The sequence below is a fragment of the Parasteatoda tepidariorum genome, chromosome 9 (assembly GCF_043381705.1).
Source record: "Parasteatoda tepidariorum isolate YZ-2023 chromosome 9, CAS_Ptep_4.0, whole genome shotgun sequence".
In the NCBI taxonomy this organism is placed as follows: domain Eukaryota; kingdom Metazoa; phylum Arthropoda; class Arachnida; order Araneae; family Theridiidae; genus Parasteatoda; species Parasteatoda tepidariorum.
The window spans coordinates 63,804,557-63,822,336 of record NC_092212.1 but is presented as its reverse complement, the minus strand read 5'-3'; the positions used below and the strand labels follow the sequence as shown (position 1 = coordinate 63,822,336).

Below are 17,780 nucleotides of genomic sequence, written 5' to 3'. Positions count from 1 at the left end.
GTATTATTAGAAAATAATATATTTTTACTCGAAACATTAAGTTCTTGTCCTGGCTGTACTTTTTCATGTAAGCATTTTTTAATCGTTTCCTACTGTTGAAATTTTATTTACTAGTATCATTAGAGTAAGATCTTTTCACTTGAAAATGTCGTTGTTGCTCTGACTCTGTTTTTGCGAGTAGTCATTTTTTCAATCACTCATCTAACTTTACAATTTTGTTAAAAAGTATTATTAGAACACGCTGCTTTCACCAGGAATACCCAGTTCTCACACTGACTCTATTTCTGTTCGTCAACATTTTTCAATCACTCATCCTACTTTACAATATTATTAAAAAGTATTATTAGAACATGTTGTTTTCATCAGAAATAGCCAGTTCTTACACTGACTCTATTTCTGTTCGTCAACATTTTTCAATCACTCATCCTACTTTACAATTTTGTTAAAAAGTATTATTAGAACACGCTGCTTTCACCAGCAATAGTTCAGCAGTGGACTGATCGTTAAAACACGGTTCCCAGCAGATCACCGAAGTCAAGCATCACTGGCTGCTGTCAGTGTGCGGGTGGGTGACCACTTGGATCAGTCTGCGTAGGGACCGAGGGTGTGCGGTATTGGTCCTCGTTAAACTGAGCTACCGTAAAGAGCTCGACTTCGCGTGCAGGTCGTTGGGCTACCGAAGCGGGAGTGCCACGCCCGCTGCAGAGGATCAAAATTGTGATGTCTTCGGATCATCCTTAGGGATGTTTCCCAGACCGTCGCCAATAGCCCATTGTGCAGCTCTAGTGCGACGTAAATTAACAAATCAAATCAAATCAATTCACCAGCAATACCCAGTTCTCGCACTGATTCTATCTTCACTGTTAGAAATGGATACTCAAATTTCCCGGATTTTTCCTCGTTTGTGACGAAATCCTTTTCCTGCTCCGAGTGAATATTTCGTCAAAGTGACAAAATAACTACCGTCACTTCTTCTAGGAAACTAATTTTGACAAAAGTAAAGAAATATTTCGTCAATCTTTTTTTTTAACACATCATGGTGTGTAACGGGTGTAATTGTTAGCTTCTACTGACTGTTAATTACATCAATTGTTAATTACATCTGCGAGGGGCGCTGTGTAGGTGGATCACCACCTCCCCAACAGTGACTGAGAGACAGATAGAGGCGGGATTTGAACTTGGGATCTTCCTGGTATGAAGCCAACTCCTTGACCACCATGCTGGCCAGCCGACCTATTTCGCCATTCTTGTTTCGCTCGTCTAGTCTTCATTTTGAACAGCAATGTCCCACAATGCAATTTCGAGTAAAAGGATACATTTTCGTCATACATTTGAGAGTTCGTGTTTCGTAGCAAATCACGTGATTTTGTAACGAAATGATTCTCAAACATAACGAAATACAGCTCAAGGATTGATTAATCATCACAAGTGAGAGTTTTATATCTGAGAGTGTTAGTAAATAAACATTTTTCAATCATATTTACAATTTTTACTATTTACAATTTTATTTACAAGTACAGGGTTGCCACAGTCGACTAAAATGTAACTATTTGCAACTATTTCCGGCTTGTGTCGACTATGGCGACTTTTTTGCCTGAAAAGGCTAAAAAAGCGACTATTTTCAGAAAAAAGAGATTACGGGGAGTCATTTCTGTACTCTTAGCGATGCTTTTTTAGCATAAATTGGGTTGACACAGCCTGAGGCCCGCAGATGCTTCTGAACACAATGAATTTTTTTCTTTAAAAATAAAAAAATTTGAATTGCAAATTTGAGTTATCACTTTTTAATGCACTAAATTTGCACAGATTCCATTGTAAGTCTATTTTGTTTCTCGATCGCCTTTTCAACGATTATTGCTAGGAAATTCTGCATAATTTTTAAAAACTCAATTTTTAATACGATATTACGATACGTGAATTTTGAATTAGAGTAATCACTTTTTACAAAAATATATGCATATATAAATATATATATATGAATATAAACATATATTTGCTAAATCAATTATTGATGAAAAGAAAATTTTTTAAGAAAAAGTATTTTTTTTTTAAATTAAAAATTATTTTTTTGATTGAGTTCTAGTACTTATAAGTATTTAATTTTCTGAAAATATAAAAATTTTTTTTATGTAAAAATTTAGTGCTAGAACACTACATTTATATAAAAATTATCATATTTGCTACCAACTTTGCTAAATGGCTAATGGTATATGACAATTAATCATTTAATAAATTTTAAGTAATATTATTGAAATTTTCTGTTCTTATTTTGCCAACTATTTTCAGTTTTTGGGAAATATTTTTATGATTTACGGTACTAAAAGCAACTATTTTATTCTTTTTTTCTGTGGCAACACCGAAGTAACATTAACGTTACTATATACAAGTAGTATTAAAACATACATTGTCAGTCAAAATTTTTTAATCACTCATACAAGAATTATTAGAATATATTATTTTCATCAAAAATATACAATTCCAGAACTTGTTCTGACATTTGTAGAGAGCATATTTTAAACACTCCGCCTAGTTTTCAATTCTATTTCACAAATGTTTAAAAAGCGCAATACTTTCAGACGAAAAATGTATTTCATGTTCTGACTCAACCTCTATAATATAATAAATGAAAAAAAAAAAATCTCTTTCGAGAATAAAAAGGAGTTTTATTCTACAAAACTGTAACCTTTCCTTAATTGTCCTCCTGTATTATTAAACCAAACCAGTTGTGATTCATGACAACAACATTCATTATTTCATTTAGACATTAGTGGCATTTCCAAACTACGAAATCTGCGTTGGTATTATTTATTATTCAATAGATGAGAAAAGGTTTATTAAAAGCTATCTTCTAAAACTTGTTTACAGCGCAGGTTCTGCCCGCTTAGTCAATAGAAAGGCACAAATTCAACCCGCAATTTGAATAATAACTTGCCACACAGGAAAAGGTGATTAATAAAATTTCACCTAGGCCAGCAATTTACATTAACTGCGAATAGACGGCGCAGAAACTGCCATTCAAAGGCGAACACGTGATAGTGTGATATCACGACGGTGGGCATGGAGAGCATCAAGCCAGATGCTGAGCCTGTCCGATCCGGTTGTCTGGTGTCTGTGAGCTTGCAGAACTGATTCGGTGGTGCTTTTGTTGTGACATTCTTTTTATCTTATCTCTCTCTCTATTTTATTATTATTATTAATATGAATGAAAATAGAGAACAAAAAGAAGGGAAGAACGAAAATCTTTCAGATTTGCTCTAATAAAAATAGAGTTTTCATAAAATTACTCAAAGTTATTTTAAATTATTAGTGTAGATAATTGATTTAAAGGTGTAATTAAAAAGTAATAATAAAAAATGGAAAAAAAGAAGCTATAAATACTATGTGTTCAAAAACTAAAAAAGTTTTTACATGTTCTTGAATGAAGTTCTTAATTCAGAATTTCAAAAAAATATGAAATATTAATTAATAAAGAATGAAACATTAAAAAATGAAACATTTAAAACAAATAGGAAGAGTTAAGTACCGGACTGAAAATTGCAAGGAAAACCAATTAAACATTCCAAGCAACTAAGCATACAAACAAAGCAAAAATAAACTAACCAATCACTAGGAATTCCATGCTGTTTCAAATGAAATACGGAGGAACTCCTGGTGATACTTGTCTTTTTTTCTAAGGCACTTATAGACTAATTTATTAGTTTTTAAAACTCCATTTTTTAAAAAGTTTACTAACAAACATTCAGTAAATTATTATTTTCTTTTTTTGAATTTTGAATTATTTATTCAAAACAGTAAATAAAATGATTGCCAATCAGAAAATTCCGTGGAAAATCGATGAAAAAGTTTTTTTTAAATAGTATTTGCGGCACATTAATTTTTAGTCTATAATTATTCTTTAGTATTTCTCATGCAGAAAATTAAAAAAAATAATTGTAATAATTTCGCAATACATTTAAAAGCCCGAAAAAAATCAATCCAAAATTTGAAGGAAAAATATAGATGCATGGAGACCATAGAAATGAAATGTAATTGACCGCGCACATCAAAATAATTTATTTCCTCAATATGAAACCACGTGACTGGAGGGTGAATCAAGAGAAAAACTTCTACTTTCCGCATTTCTACTTGTTATTTCAATGAAAGAAAATAGTGTGTATATATATATATTAAAAATATAAATAAATAAAGCACTTACAGGTTATTCAATTTTTTTAGCTTTTTAATGAAACAAAACAAAATATTGCTCTTTTCTTTCCATTAATGGTAAAATTGAAGTTATCTGTATGCTCCTATTAAAAAAATAATTAAATTTTTTTTGTTGTAGTTCAAGTTCAATTACGTCACACTAGAACTGCACAATGGGCTATTGGCGACGGTCTGGGAAACATCCCTGAGGATGATCCGAAGACATGCCTCCACAATTTTGATCCTCTACAGAGGGGATGGCATCCCCGCTTCGGTAGCCCGACAATCTGCACGCGAAGTTGAGTACTTTGCGGTAGAACAGTTTAACGAGGACCAATACCGCACACCCTCGATCCCGACGCAGACTGATCAAAGTGGTCACCCATCCGCACACTGACCACAGCCAGTGATGCTTGACTTCGATGATCTCCTGGGAACTGCGTTATAACAATCAGTCCACTGCGGGACCAAAAATTAAACTATTTTTATAAGAATCGAATTTGAAAAATTTTTTGTCTCTCAAATTTGATTCTAGTAAGAATAGTTTAATTGCACCACGTACACATAATAAATGAAATATTTCTTATGCTATGAAACTGAAACGCTATCAAAATGTCGTAGACTTACTTTTTTATGAAAGTCATAAAAAAAGTAACTACAACTAACGTAACATACAGTAAAAGTAACATGTTACTTTTATTTATGAAACTGATAACTCCATCGAGATACGTCCTTGTCAATCGCAATGTAAAGAAATGATCCTAAAAAATAAGTTGGCATTAACCAGGATTTTTTGATATGTAAATTGCGGCCTTCATTTGCAATTAATCCTATTGCAACATATGACACACATATTATGTCAGAAATGTGTAAGACACTTGATTTAGCTGATTATGATTTTTTATGGCGTAACTGACGATTCTAGACTAATTCTCAGAAAGATTGTTTTTCAAATTAAATTTATTTAAGGTATCTGTTTGTCTAGTTATCTGGTGATTTAAATCACATTCAATTCATTGTTCAAATCATCACAGAGGATAGATAAACATCTATAGATAATTTTGAACAGATAACAACAACATAAAACCACATCATCCCTTTGAAAGACGAACGAATCAGTTAAGTTAAGCGGGTAAGAGAAACATATCTAATTTAAACACCAGACTGAATTTTTCCCCCAAACTTTTTGCCACTTCTGAGGGATTATAGGGTGTTGGACTGAATATTATTTTCTGAAATTCGAAATATTGGATCGATACATGGAAGCTAACAGTATTAACCATCTAAATCTTAAACAAAATGTTCAATTTATAAAATATGCAATGTTTTTTGTAATAAAATGGGATAATGAGATATTATTATACTATATCCATCGTTGAACAACCAACACAATTTTGAGTTTACAACTACCAATGACTTCGTAGCCTTGTAACTTTGAACCCAATTCAGAAGACAAGGGAACTCCTGGATCAAGAATTCGTCTTCGTGAAAGATTTTCTTCATGAAACTAAACCTCTTTTGCGATACATAGGCAGGAAACCACGAAAACTTTCCATGGTCAGCCTAATGGCATGGGGGATCCGTTTACCACTGAGAATATTTTAAGTCAACACTGTGGTCGGGGCGAACAGAGTGCCGAGTTCGTATCGACCAGTCATCGCTAGGATTTGAACCCGGGCTACCTCCAGATAATGAGAGAATCTTATTTACGAAAATCGCAATTTTAATCCAGGGTCATATGAGATTATAAAGAGCATTTTAATTATTTAAAATAAATGTACAGTACACAAAAGATATAATATATACACGAAAGAAAATATATCTTTCAGTCTGAAAACGATCTTGCAGAATTAGCATATGCTAATATGAAAAATATCAAAGTATATTTCCCTGTAAGAAATAAAATTAAAACTCAAATAGAAACAGCAATCGCAGAGAAAAGACAGTATTAAATTTTCCCAAAGTAAAACAATACACATTAAGTGGTCAGAAGACAAGGAAATATATTGTAAATTCAATGTCAATGTAAAGATGCGGAATTAATTACTAATGATGAAAAAGTCACGCTAAACATTTGAATCAATATTCAGGGAAATGGTAATTGCTACGTTAGATTTCAACTATTCACAGAAAGTAATGCGCACAAAAAATCCCGATATGATTCACAAATATCAATGAAGCAGATTGTAAAAACAATTTCAACACTCATAATTGTCAATAATTGCGATAAATTTCGACTTAAGGAAAAAATCGAATTGTAATTTCTAGGAAAAATGCTTCGTCTTATTTTTTTGTTTCATACTTCATTGAAATAAAGAATAGAAAAAGAATACTGCGATGTTAAAATGATCTAATATTTTGTAAATCTAGTTTAATTACGATGAGTTAATATTAAGTTTAAAGTTGCTTCCTTATAAACTGTCACGTGCAGTCTCGATATTCCTAAGTGTCCCACACGTGACGAAGTAATGACAAAAATATAATTGCAGTATAAGAATGGTTTAAAGCATTCCAAATTCTCAAGTCCTAAGTGTCCCACACATGAGGAACTAGTGACAACTTAAAAAAAATTATAAATGCAGAATAAGTATTGCTTAAAACATTCCTAATCCTCACGTCCTAAGTGTCCCACACGTGAGGAACTAATGACAACTTAAAAAAAAATAATAATTGCAGAATAAGTATTGCTTAAAACATTCCTAATCTTCACGTCCTAAGTGTCCCACACGTGAAGAACTAATGACAACTTAAAAAAATAATAATCGCAGAATAAGTATTGCTTAAAACATTCCTAATCCTCACGTCCTAAGTGTCCCACACGTGACGTGAAAAAAAAATTGCACTGCAAGAATGGATTAAAACATTACTGTAATTAATGCAAAGCGTTAGACAAAGTTAACATTTTATGAAAATGATTATGATAATTGATTTTTTTCTTCAATTGGCAGAATTTATAGATTTATTCGAAAAATATATTCATGCAATTTCATCTCCGTCCCACTGTAAACGATTGCTTTAATTGTTAAAAAATAATTTATTTTTAGACTTTAAAAAAGATATAAGCCTTAAAATTTGAAAAAAATAGTTTCCACTTTATTAAAATTATTTAAAATTTCTATCTTTTAAATATAAATCGGCATTAAAACACATTTATAAAGAAAAAGCACTAAACAGTGTCCAGCACGTGACCATGGAAATAACCATCAGCTTACTATTTCGTTATTTCGCACAGCTGTAACATGAATTTCAAAACATCTTTACAAGTTTTGCACAGATGCTTTTTTTATTTTTTTGGAAACCGAGAAAAATTCCAAGCAGACGATAATTTAATTGACATTCTCCGGGTTTTCGTTTGCAGTAATATGCTTTGACGTCACAACTTGCGTCACAAAAAAAAAACACAAACATATTTTACAGCAGAGATGATCTATAATAGGATGGCATGACATTTGATTCAATAAAAGGGTTGTCTGTAATAATAATGAATAGAAATGCCCCTGACTAAATATTACACAACAATAAGAAAACGTTTTTATGAAATATGTTCCATAAATAGTCCTAGTTAGATCTTAATGTGTTGCTTATTTAACGTTAAAACATAAGATACTCTTTGATATTTTCAAAAAGAAAGTTAAAATAACTTTCAAATTTGCTCCATTCAAACTATTACTTTTACCGCTATAATCGCGCAGTGCATACATTACCATTAAAGTTCTAGCATAAGGTTCCGAAATTTTGTAAATGTAAACTTCTTCCGGGGGACATTATCGCTTTGATCACACTATCGAGACGAACATAATGACATAATCGCTTAGCTGAATGTCCAAATTTTATTCTTTAATATCATTATTTCACTTCTACTCTGGAAAATAGATCAGAAAGTCACTTACTAGAGTTACTAAAATTTTGTCGTTAATGTTTTTTTGAAGCTTTGTCGCCAAGGTAAATGAAAAAGACACAGTTTAAATGCCTTATACTTAGAGAAAAACTACGATTTAAAACTATAAATAATATCTTGCAGGGAAAAATTATCTGAATTTTAGAACGAACGAATAACTTAAATATTTCGAAGTTATTAAACTTTTTTTAAAAATCACTAATTTGGCGACATTTTTCCATCTAGAAGAAAATAATCAAAATTACTGCCTTATTCTCAGTTTTTGCAAATTTTTATGAGCCTAAATAATGCAACATTGTAGTAAATTTTTAAATATTGGAAAAATTAGACCATAAACGCTTTTCATTACCACAAAACTATGGCTTTTCTCCATATTAACTTTTTGCGCCATTAAGCATACATAGCGCTAATTTTAGATAGGCTAAAACTATTTTAACAGTGAGGAGTAACTATTGAAAACTCACAGCAGTTAGGAAAATAGCATATTATTAGCAAAAAAGGTTCCTTTCATATGATGACAAAGCCTTCGAAGAACAACCTTCTGAAAAATGTTGACATTCACATAATCGTTTTGCTGAATGTTCAAAGGGAAAAAATGGAACTTAGAAGCATGTGATTGTTAAAATCGATGTTCAGTTTTATCGGACTACTAAACTGATTTTAATTTCTCTTCGATTTTGATTGACCTGAATAATGTTTCGCCAAATTTTGATAACGTTTTGTTCTCCCTCCAGAAACGGTAATTTATGAATTTAACACATGTGGCTATAATATATTTTTAACAACGATAATAAGAATAAGGGCTGTTATAAGAAACTGAGTATTAGAAGTTATTAGGGGGACCGGAAAGTAATGTCGTTTCGGTGCATTTGATATTTGTTATCAAGATTTTATTTTTAATCAGTAATGTATTCACCCTCGTTAGCAACAACCTTTCAATGCCGGATCGAAAATGAATCGAAAAAAATGAATTGGTTTTTAAGACCAACGAGTATTTAATGCGCAGAAGCGACATTGCTTTCTGGTCCCCCTAATAAAAAAATTTTTTTTTGAAACAAGTAATATCAATTTAATTTAGGGCACATTTTAAAAAATTCTCACTGAAATAAGGTATAGAATTATTAAGGGAGATCGTTTTCTCTTTATGGCAATAAATCAACGAAGAATAGAACATCTTCCTTAAAGATAAGTTCTATTTTTATTTCAGAAGGTAAAAGAAAATAACCGTTGGCTATTTATTTTGCGAGGGTGTAAATACGAGTCCAATTTTTTAAGTATACATTTAGGGGAAATCGTGGTGTTCTGATAGAAATTATCAACAAATAATCTAGAAGGGCAAAGAATAAAAATGCTATTTAGGTGTTTACTTCCTTTGAGTTTTCTCAAAATACTCTCAGCATTTATCCACGCATGACCTATTTGGCCTCACCTTGTCACATTTAATTGGATCTGTTGGCTGTCCTAGAAACTCTGGCGACTTTAGTTCAACACTTTTTGAGCCGTAATTAAACATTTTTTTATACCCTATGACCTAACGTTCTTTTAAAGGGGGTAATAACACCATCGTAGATTCTTTTTTAAATCGATCTTCTTTCTTTTTTCCTACTCTAATTATTTTTTGAAGTCTAGTGGATGAAGAAGGTGTAATTTTAAACTAAATCTACCATTTTGCCGTGAAGAATTATCTGGCCCCTAGAACGGACAATTAATAAAAATATCTTAAAAGTTTTTTAAAAAAAATGTTAAGTTACTCCTTCGAATTAGAGAAATATCATTAAAATCAACAAATAATAATGAGGAGAAATTTTTTTCTCGGCTGCAATCAGTTTCTCAATTCAAGATACAGATTTTATTATTTTTTTTTCATTTGTGGAATTCAATGTCATTTATAATCATTTTTCTTTTTGTCAAAATGGGGGCCCTGGTAGCCCGGTGATTAGAGGACCAGGGTTCAACCCTCGACTCAGCTAAGATCCACCGAGTACATGCTACATATGTGCTCGTAAAATCTGTGGAATCGAATGGCCTGTGGTCGGTCACCGAGCAATACCATGGATACAAAGATCTGGATAAAATTTCCTTCCTCTTCAGATTTACGTCTAAATTGAGTAGATAGAATCACAACTGAGGTTCCCTCTGCAGAACAAAATTGTGATATCATTTCGTTGGATCACTCTGAGGGATGTTTTCCAGGCTGACGACGCCAAAAGCCCATTGCGCAGCTCCAGTGCGACGTAAATAAAATATCTATCTTCTTACCTTTTGTTAAAATATAAAAATTTAAAAACGTTTATAACAAGGGGTTGTGTAAATGTTGCGGCAAACTTCAAAGGGAGTTGGGTGCATAATCAGAATTAGCATAAAATTGCATAGAAACCCATGCCTGGAAATATCCTCATACGCCGTTAGGGGCGCTTTCTTATTGTTAACTGTTTCCTTGTATGCTTTTGAACAATTCATAATTTACCAAATATTTTAAATTTAGAAACTGTTTTCAAAATTTCACTTTACGCTGATTTTCAACGCTTTGTCGCTAACGAAAAAAAAAGCCATAGTTTAAGAGCCTTACACTTGAAGCAATGCGATGATTTTCAACTACATGCATATAATCTTGCAGTAAATAATTATATCTGGGCTGTAGAACAGACAAATAACTTAAATATTTTAAAAGTTGTTAGACTTTGTTTTCGAAAATCGCCAATTTGGCGAAATTTTTCCACCTAGAAGAAAATTATAAAAATCCCAGCCTAATTCTCAGTTTTTGCAAGTTTTTATGAACCCATGTAATGCAGCATTGGAGTAAGTTCTTAAATATTATAAATTAAACCACAAATGCTTTTTCATTTTCACGAAACTATGGCTTTGACGTTTTGCGCTATTTTCAGAATAGTAGACAACGCTGGCTTTGCTCAATTTTCAGTAGACTGAAAAAAAAAAATGCTATAGTAAGGGAAAAAAACATGCCACCAAACATTATTTTCAACATCCTTTTAAATCCAGGAATTTCATTGTTTTCAAGACTTCGCTTATTATGTTCTTTTTGCCAAATTCTTCAAATCACGCTTATATATACATTAATGACAAAAATGAGATTATTTTTTTACGAACATGTTTTAAGTGAAGTTTTCGTATGGTAGAAAACAGCTGTTGTAACTAACTAAAAAAATAACCACTGTAAATAAACTTCATTGTTTCTTTAAATATAAACTAACATGTTTCTACACATAATTCTTCGAATATAGTAATATTGTTCTCACCTCTTGAGACCATATCATCCAGTCTATATCTTCTGGAGGTTCCAAACGATGGGAGTGTATAAGCTTTATTTTCAAGACCCCAGGTTTGGGGGGTACTTCGCTCATGAAAGGATCTGTAAATCCCGAACGACAAATTTTTTTGATCTTGTAACTTAAAGTTGCTCCACAGTTTTTATTATTTTTAGATCCAGGCATCTTATTTCTTTTAGAAAATCGGCAAATCCAACTAGTATGGTAAACAATCCTAAAAAGAAGTAACAATATTGTTGATCAACTTTAATGTAAACAAAGATTAAAATTTAACATTAAAGTGCCGAGTTGAACTAGAATATCGCGCTATATAACAATCCTTAAATTTGATTGAATGATACTATGGTTCTAATTTAATTTAAACATTGTTAAAATTTAACATTAAAGTGCCAAATGAACTATCGCGTTATGTAATCCTTTTTAAACTTGATTACGCGATACTATGCATCTACTTTAATGTAAACTAAGTTAAAATGAAACATTAAGTTGCCAAATTGAACTAGAGCATCACGCTATGTAAAACTTCTTAAACTCCGTTCACGAAACAACGGTTCAATTTTAATGTAAACAAGGTCAAAATTTAAGATTGAAGTGCTATGTTTACCAAGAGTATAGTGCCAGTTAATCCTACTTAAACTTGATTAATGATACTATGCTTCAACTTTAATGTAAACACGAATAAAATTTTAATGTAAAGTGCCATGTTTAACTAGGATATCGTGGCAGTTAATCCTACTTAAGCGATACTACGGTTCAACTTTAAAGTAAACGTGGTTAAAATTTACATTAAAGTGCCAAGTTGAACTAGAGCATCATGGTATAAAACTTTTCTAAAACTTGATAACGCGATACTAAAGTTCAACTTAAATTTAAAGGTTAAAATTAGGGTAGCTAGTTGAATAAGAATATCGCGCTATATTATCGATTATACGATACTATGGCTTAATTTCAATGTACATATGGTTAAAATTCAACATTAAGGTTTGAAGTTGAAGTAGAAAATGGTGCTATAAAACCCTTTTTAAACTTAATAACACGATAATGTGGTTTTTGAACAAAAACATGGTTTATTTTAGCATTAAGGTGCCAGTAGACCCGTAGTATGCCATTTAATCCTTCTTAAATTTGATTACGCGAGACTATCTTCTTCTTCTGTGGCACGGCAGCCCTGGGTAGGCCAAGGCCTTCTCGAGAAGTCTTTTCCAGGCATCTTCACGACACTATGGTTTAACATAGACTTAAAAACGGCTGAAATTGTTGCAACCTTATCAAATTTGCGACAAATTTGAACAATATCGACGTTGCGGTTTAAGATACCTATATTTTAGTTCAACGTCGAACCAATATTTCTGAGAATATACAAGAGGCATAAATAAAATTGTAAGCTTTGAATGTCGTACGAAAATTAACTATTTCTATGCTTTATTTACAAACTAATTCGACGATTCTCGTTCAATCACCGATTCAATAATATGTTGATTAACTCATTGTGTCAAAAAATTGTTCTTAATAACACCTACGTGCTATAAACAAAAATCCAATGGTTCACCCACCATTGATATTCCTATTATTACAATTCTCCAATTTTAAGGCAAGCTACGTTCTCAAATTGTTCTAAAGAGCGTTTTTGGACAAAAACAAGTCGATTTTAATATTTCCTAACAGGGGTCTTAACTTGGGAGACCCTCTGTAATTTATAAAGTACCTATATGGGAACAATACTAAAGAACAATTGGTTGCAAAAATGCCACAATGGAAAAACATGTTGCTTTTACTGCACTGCCTCGAGACCTGCAATTGACAGAACTCATTTTCTTGGAATTTCATATAATCATAGTTCTATATTAATTCTACGTTATAGAGTCGTGTTCATATAATAATTCTATGGTTCAGAGTCATATTCATATATTAACACCATAGTTCAAAGTTGTATTCATATATTAATATTATGGTTCAGAATCGTATTCATATATTAATACAGTAGTTCGGAATCGTAGCTAGAATTTCATTTCGTAGGGGGTAAAATAATAAGTCTCAAGTTTCTTTTTTTTTTTTTGTGTGAATAAATTTCAAATTTTTTTTATGATTCAAGTGAATGTTATTAAAAGCTAGTGTTTCAAAAATGGTAAATAAAAAAAAAGTATACGCAATTTCAATTTAATACAAAAATTAGGTACATATTCCAGGGCCTGAAGTTTAAATATGTATCTATGTGCTTATTTGTTGATAATATCCATTAAAAACATTCTTTTTCATTTAATAGTTAATAAAAATAAATGTAGTTGAAAATATAATCGTGGTTAATTTGTGGGTTTTTATTATTGACACAATGATAAGAACATGAATTTTATGTACTATTTTTTTTCATGTTTTTCGTAATACTTGTGCATTTTTAGGTTGTTCTGATTTCTGAATAGCGAGACCTAAATTTGATATTTTTTAAACTTTAAATATTTTTGAAGATAATTTTTATTGGGAAACTCGAAATTCGGCCCAAATCCCACTTAGTTGAGAATAGCTTCTCAAAATTAAGCAATAGTTTTCTGTATCAAAATTAAGGTCTGTAAAATAGCATAGTATAACACACTATATTTGTCAAAAAGTAAAAAAAGTTTATTCTTATTTTATTTATTTATTTTTTATTTACTAACAAGTAATCTCATTTTTTTTTAAATATAAACAAACTTTATTCCCACGAAATAACAATGTTAATCCTGCAATGTGAACTCGAACTATATTGCATTAATTATCACAGGCTATAAAACACAACATAAAGAAATTCTCTGCATTATATGAGCTTACCGAGTTGGGTTAGGGTTAGTAAAATTAAGAATATATTGACTCCCAGTCATATTTCCAAACATCTTCACGAAATCATATGCCTCCTGATCTGTATTTATAGTATTTGTTCTAAGTACTAGAACATCATCGTTCGACGAACAATAATCAATCGCAAAGTCTTCTAATATAAATTTCGGTATTTTAATTTCGTGTTTCATTTTCAGTGTTTTTGTTTTGGTTCTCGTTTTAGAACACAAACAGAAAACATAAGAATACTGCATTACAAGCCCGCCATCTATCGACGAATGTTGCCGCTATGTCGCTTATCTTATTAAAGCTTATATTTTCAGGGAAATGAAATTAGTCGTTTTCTGAGCTTTTTTTCAATAATTGGGCATCATTAGAGTATATTTGTTGATAATTTCTTTTATATTCATTTAAAAATATAGGTCCTAGAGCGAAATCTGAAATATTGAATGGATTCAGATGTAAACAACAGTTGCAAACCTAAATCAATATGAAGGCTGCAGGGAAAGTAAGCGAGGGTGATATGACTCGCACACAAAAAATCGATCGAATTAAATGGCAGTTTTAATATCGTTTTTAAGTCGGAAGCTTCTTAATTTTGATGTTTTATTTTTTTGTTGAGTATGTAAAAGAATGCGAAAACTTTTCAATCATATTTTTTATTATGATCATGATTATCATTAATAATAATAATAATAAATTTTGTAATTAACAACATATAAATATTTTTGGGGAATAGAAAGTCATTGTGAAGTATCTCTAAAAGTCTCATTGTAATAGAAAATGGAATAAAAGAAGTTCTAATTTAAAATTTTGAAAACGATTTCGCAATTTGTGGAATCGTTTGCTCAGAATTTTGTATTTTTTCCCCTTCATTTTTCTCTTAATAATTATTTCTTCCTATTTCTTTAATTATTTTAATTAAAACAGAGAAAAATTTTTGCTGATAAAATGTCAGTTACATAGTTGTAAATTAGTTCTTTAGTCATTCATGATTTATTGAGCCTTGAGACGGACCTATATAACGACAAAAAATAAGTCAATGACTTCTATGACTCTTTAATTATACCTAGTTTATTTTCTCTCACGCGATAAACAACCTATGTTCAGTGCGCAATATGAAAAACGGACCACCCTGAATAACTTTTGTTCTAATGATCTGATCTTCACGTTCTTAGACTGAATCTTAATGGTTTGAGGGGATGAACTCAAATATACTAACTAATTGGTGCGGACAATATTTTGATTTATGGAATCAGACACAATAAAACGTAATCTCTCTGAATAAACATACCTATTCCTCGACGGATTCGGATTTTTGATTCCCAATATGGTCGCAATCCATTCGACTAAATAATATAACAAACATTTACTAAAATTTATTTTTTGCATGAAATTAATTTACACAAGCGAATTTTATTATTGTGTTAAAAAGTTCTCGAGATATGGGAACATTCGCAAAAAAATAAAATTAATATAAAGAGGTTTAAACTTTGGATAGCCCTCTTGCCCAAACTATGGGGACCATATTTTCCAGATTGCGGCTACCTGCTATATTTTGAGAGACAGAAATCCGAATTGGTCGTTGAAAAGATATGTTTATTCAGAGAAAGTGCGTTTTTGTGTCTGCTTTCTTACCTTAAAACATCGGCCCCACTAATTAATTAAATTACCCCTTCGAACCATGAACGTGAAAAAACGTGAAGGTCCGATCATTAGATCAAAAGTTATGCAGGGTGGTCCGTTTATTATCTTGCGCACAGTGCATAGCGTCTCTTAGGTGCCATCTTCCCCATTCAAATGAACTCATCCTGTAGAAAAGTGTGGACGAAGAGAGGAAATGTTAAATATGATTTTAAGATATTCTATATAGATAATGTTAGATATTCTTGTTTTCCAGTAGCGCCATCTATGGGCAGGAATTAATCCTATTTATTAATTTGCACAAATAAAAACATTTTGGATGCTTATTTTATTCGGTAGTATCTCTCGAAACATTTAAAATGCATGTTCATAACAGCGCAATGGGGGAAATATAGCGAATTTCTATGGATTTTTTCCGACAATGTTTTATTTATGCAAGTCTGGAATGGTTGTTTTCAGAAGGGTAATTTAATAATACACTTTTTAATTTTTTTCAAAAGATTTTTGCTTCTGATAAGAGAATATTTCAGCTCCATCTAAGTCGGTTTTCATCATTTTCCAATAATAGACAAATGTACAGTTTCAGACTACCTACAATCTATAATACTTTATTTCTTTAAATTTTTGATAAAACATTCGTATACCAAATTAATAATTAGAATATTAATGAAAAAAAGAAGACGGAAAATCGAAAATTTAACCTAAAATTTACGATGGTGGGGGGGGGGGATTTCTCCGATTTTTAGTTATTGCTGTTATTGGAGAGGAAAACATTCCGGTCAAAATGAGTAATATTTAAATTTTTTCTAAACATTTTTTTTAAAAATCGTTGGTAGTGAAATATGGAGTCGCTAATTCAGGCGAAAAGTACGATTTCTCATATTAAACTCAGGAACTTTTTTATTACTTAAAAGTCGGTTAATTTTTAAAGCATATCGTAAACAAATTCGCATTTGGAAATAACTTTTTTAATTAGTTAAGTTTTCTGTGCTAGAATCGACCACAAAAGTTCAAAAATATTACACGCTCAGTTCGATCAAAAATACTCTAACCTGTGAGATTTAAGGAAAAAACTATAGTAAAAAAAAAAAAAAAAAAAAAAAAAAAAAAAAAAAAAAACAGATCTTAAAGATTTTTACTATTCATTTGAATTGAATATGGAAGATACAGCTGTTTAATTTACTGCACAAACAGGGCATTACTTCTACCATATTTCAAAGCACCCCAAACACACAAATCCCATTATTAATTTTTTTTAAAATTTCAGAGCAAAAGTAATTGGAAAACAATTGCACTTGAAAAATTGTTAAATTTGTAATAAAAGTTTAATTGCAGGAAAATAAAAGTTGGAAAAAATTCTTTGAAATTATGTTAAAAGTCATAGCAAAATAATTGTTATGACTTTTGGGAGGATTTTTATGATTTTCTAGTTTTTGCTAACAATGGATTTTGAAGCCAAAATAGCCAAAAACATGCTTACGTAGTTCTTGAACGACCTCTCAGTATGATAAATCAGCAGAATGACCTCGTGGTGTGGTTATAAATAATTTATCCAAAAACTTATTGCCTATTTAATTTTATTTGACTATCTCCAAAAATGCGTGAATCTGGACTTTGCCCGATTTGTAATTAATCTACCATTAAAGAATTTTGCATCAGCCATGATACATAATTCCTTCATTTGCATCAGCCAAATATACAAATTAACTGCTTGATTCATACTTAGTTTACCTGTGCCTGACCAATCTTTTAAGTCAATGGATTTTTAACGTGCTGCTAGTTTACGGTTTCACCGGATGGTAAAATAGTTCTGGTGTTAAATCTCTACCTTCATAAGGTTAAACTCATTATTAATATATTTTTAAAATATGCTGAGCTTGCTTAAAAATATATCTCTATGTTGAAAAAATATGTTTCCCAAATTCGATAGTTTTAATAAATTTAATCGCCTTTTAGAG

At 31.1% G+C, this 17,780-nt stretch overlaps 1 protein-coding gene across 2 annotated transcripts in view; it reads right to left on the bottom strand.

Moving 5' to 3' along the window:
- The window catches only part of LOC107446343 (uncharacterized), a 36,180-nt gene that overhangs the window by 9,851 nt on the left and 8,549 nt on the right, over nt 1–17,780 (bottom strand). Inside the window, exons 1-2 of one of the 2 annotated variants that reach the window (XM_043048344.2) lie at nt 14,173–14,538; nt 11,341–11,584 (exon numbers count right to left, since the gene is read on the bottom strand). In XM_043048344.2, the coding sequence (XP_042904278.1) occupies nt 11,341–11,584; nt 14,173–14,432 (504 nt within the window). In that variant the 5' untranslated portion in view covers nt 14,433–14,538. Of the gene's footprint in view, nt 1–11,340; nt 11,585–14,172; nt 14,539–17,780 lie in introns of those variants that run through there. The other variant, XM_043048345.2, reaches the window with a different exon arrangement.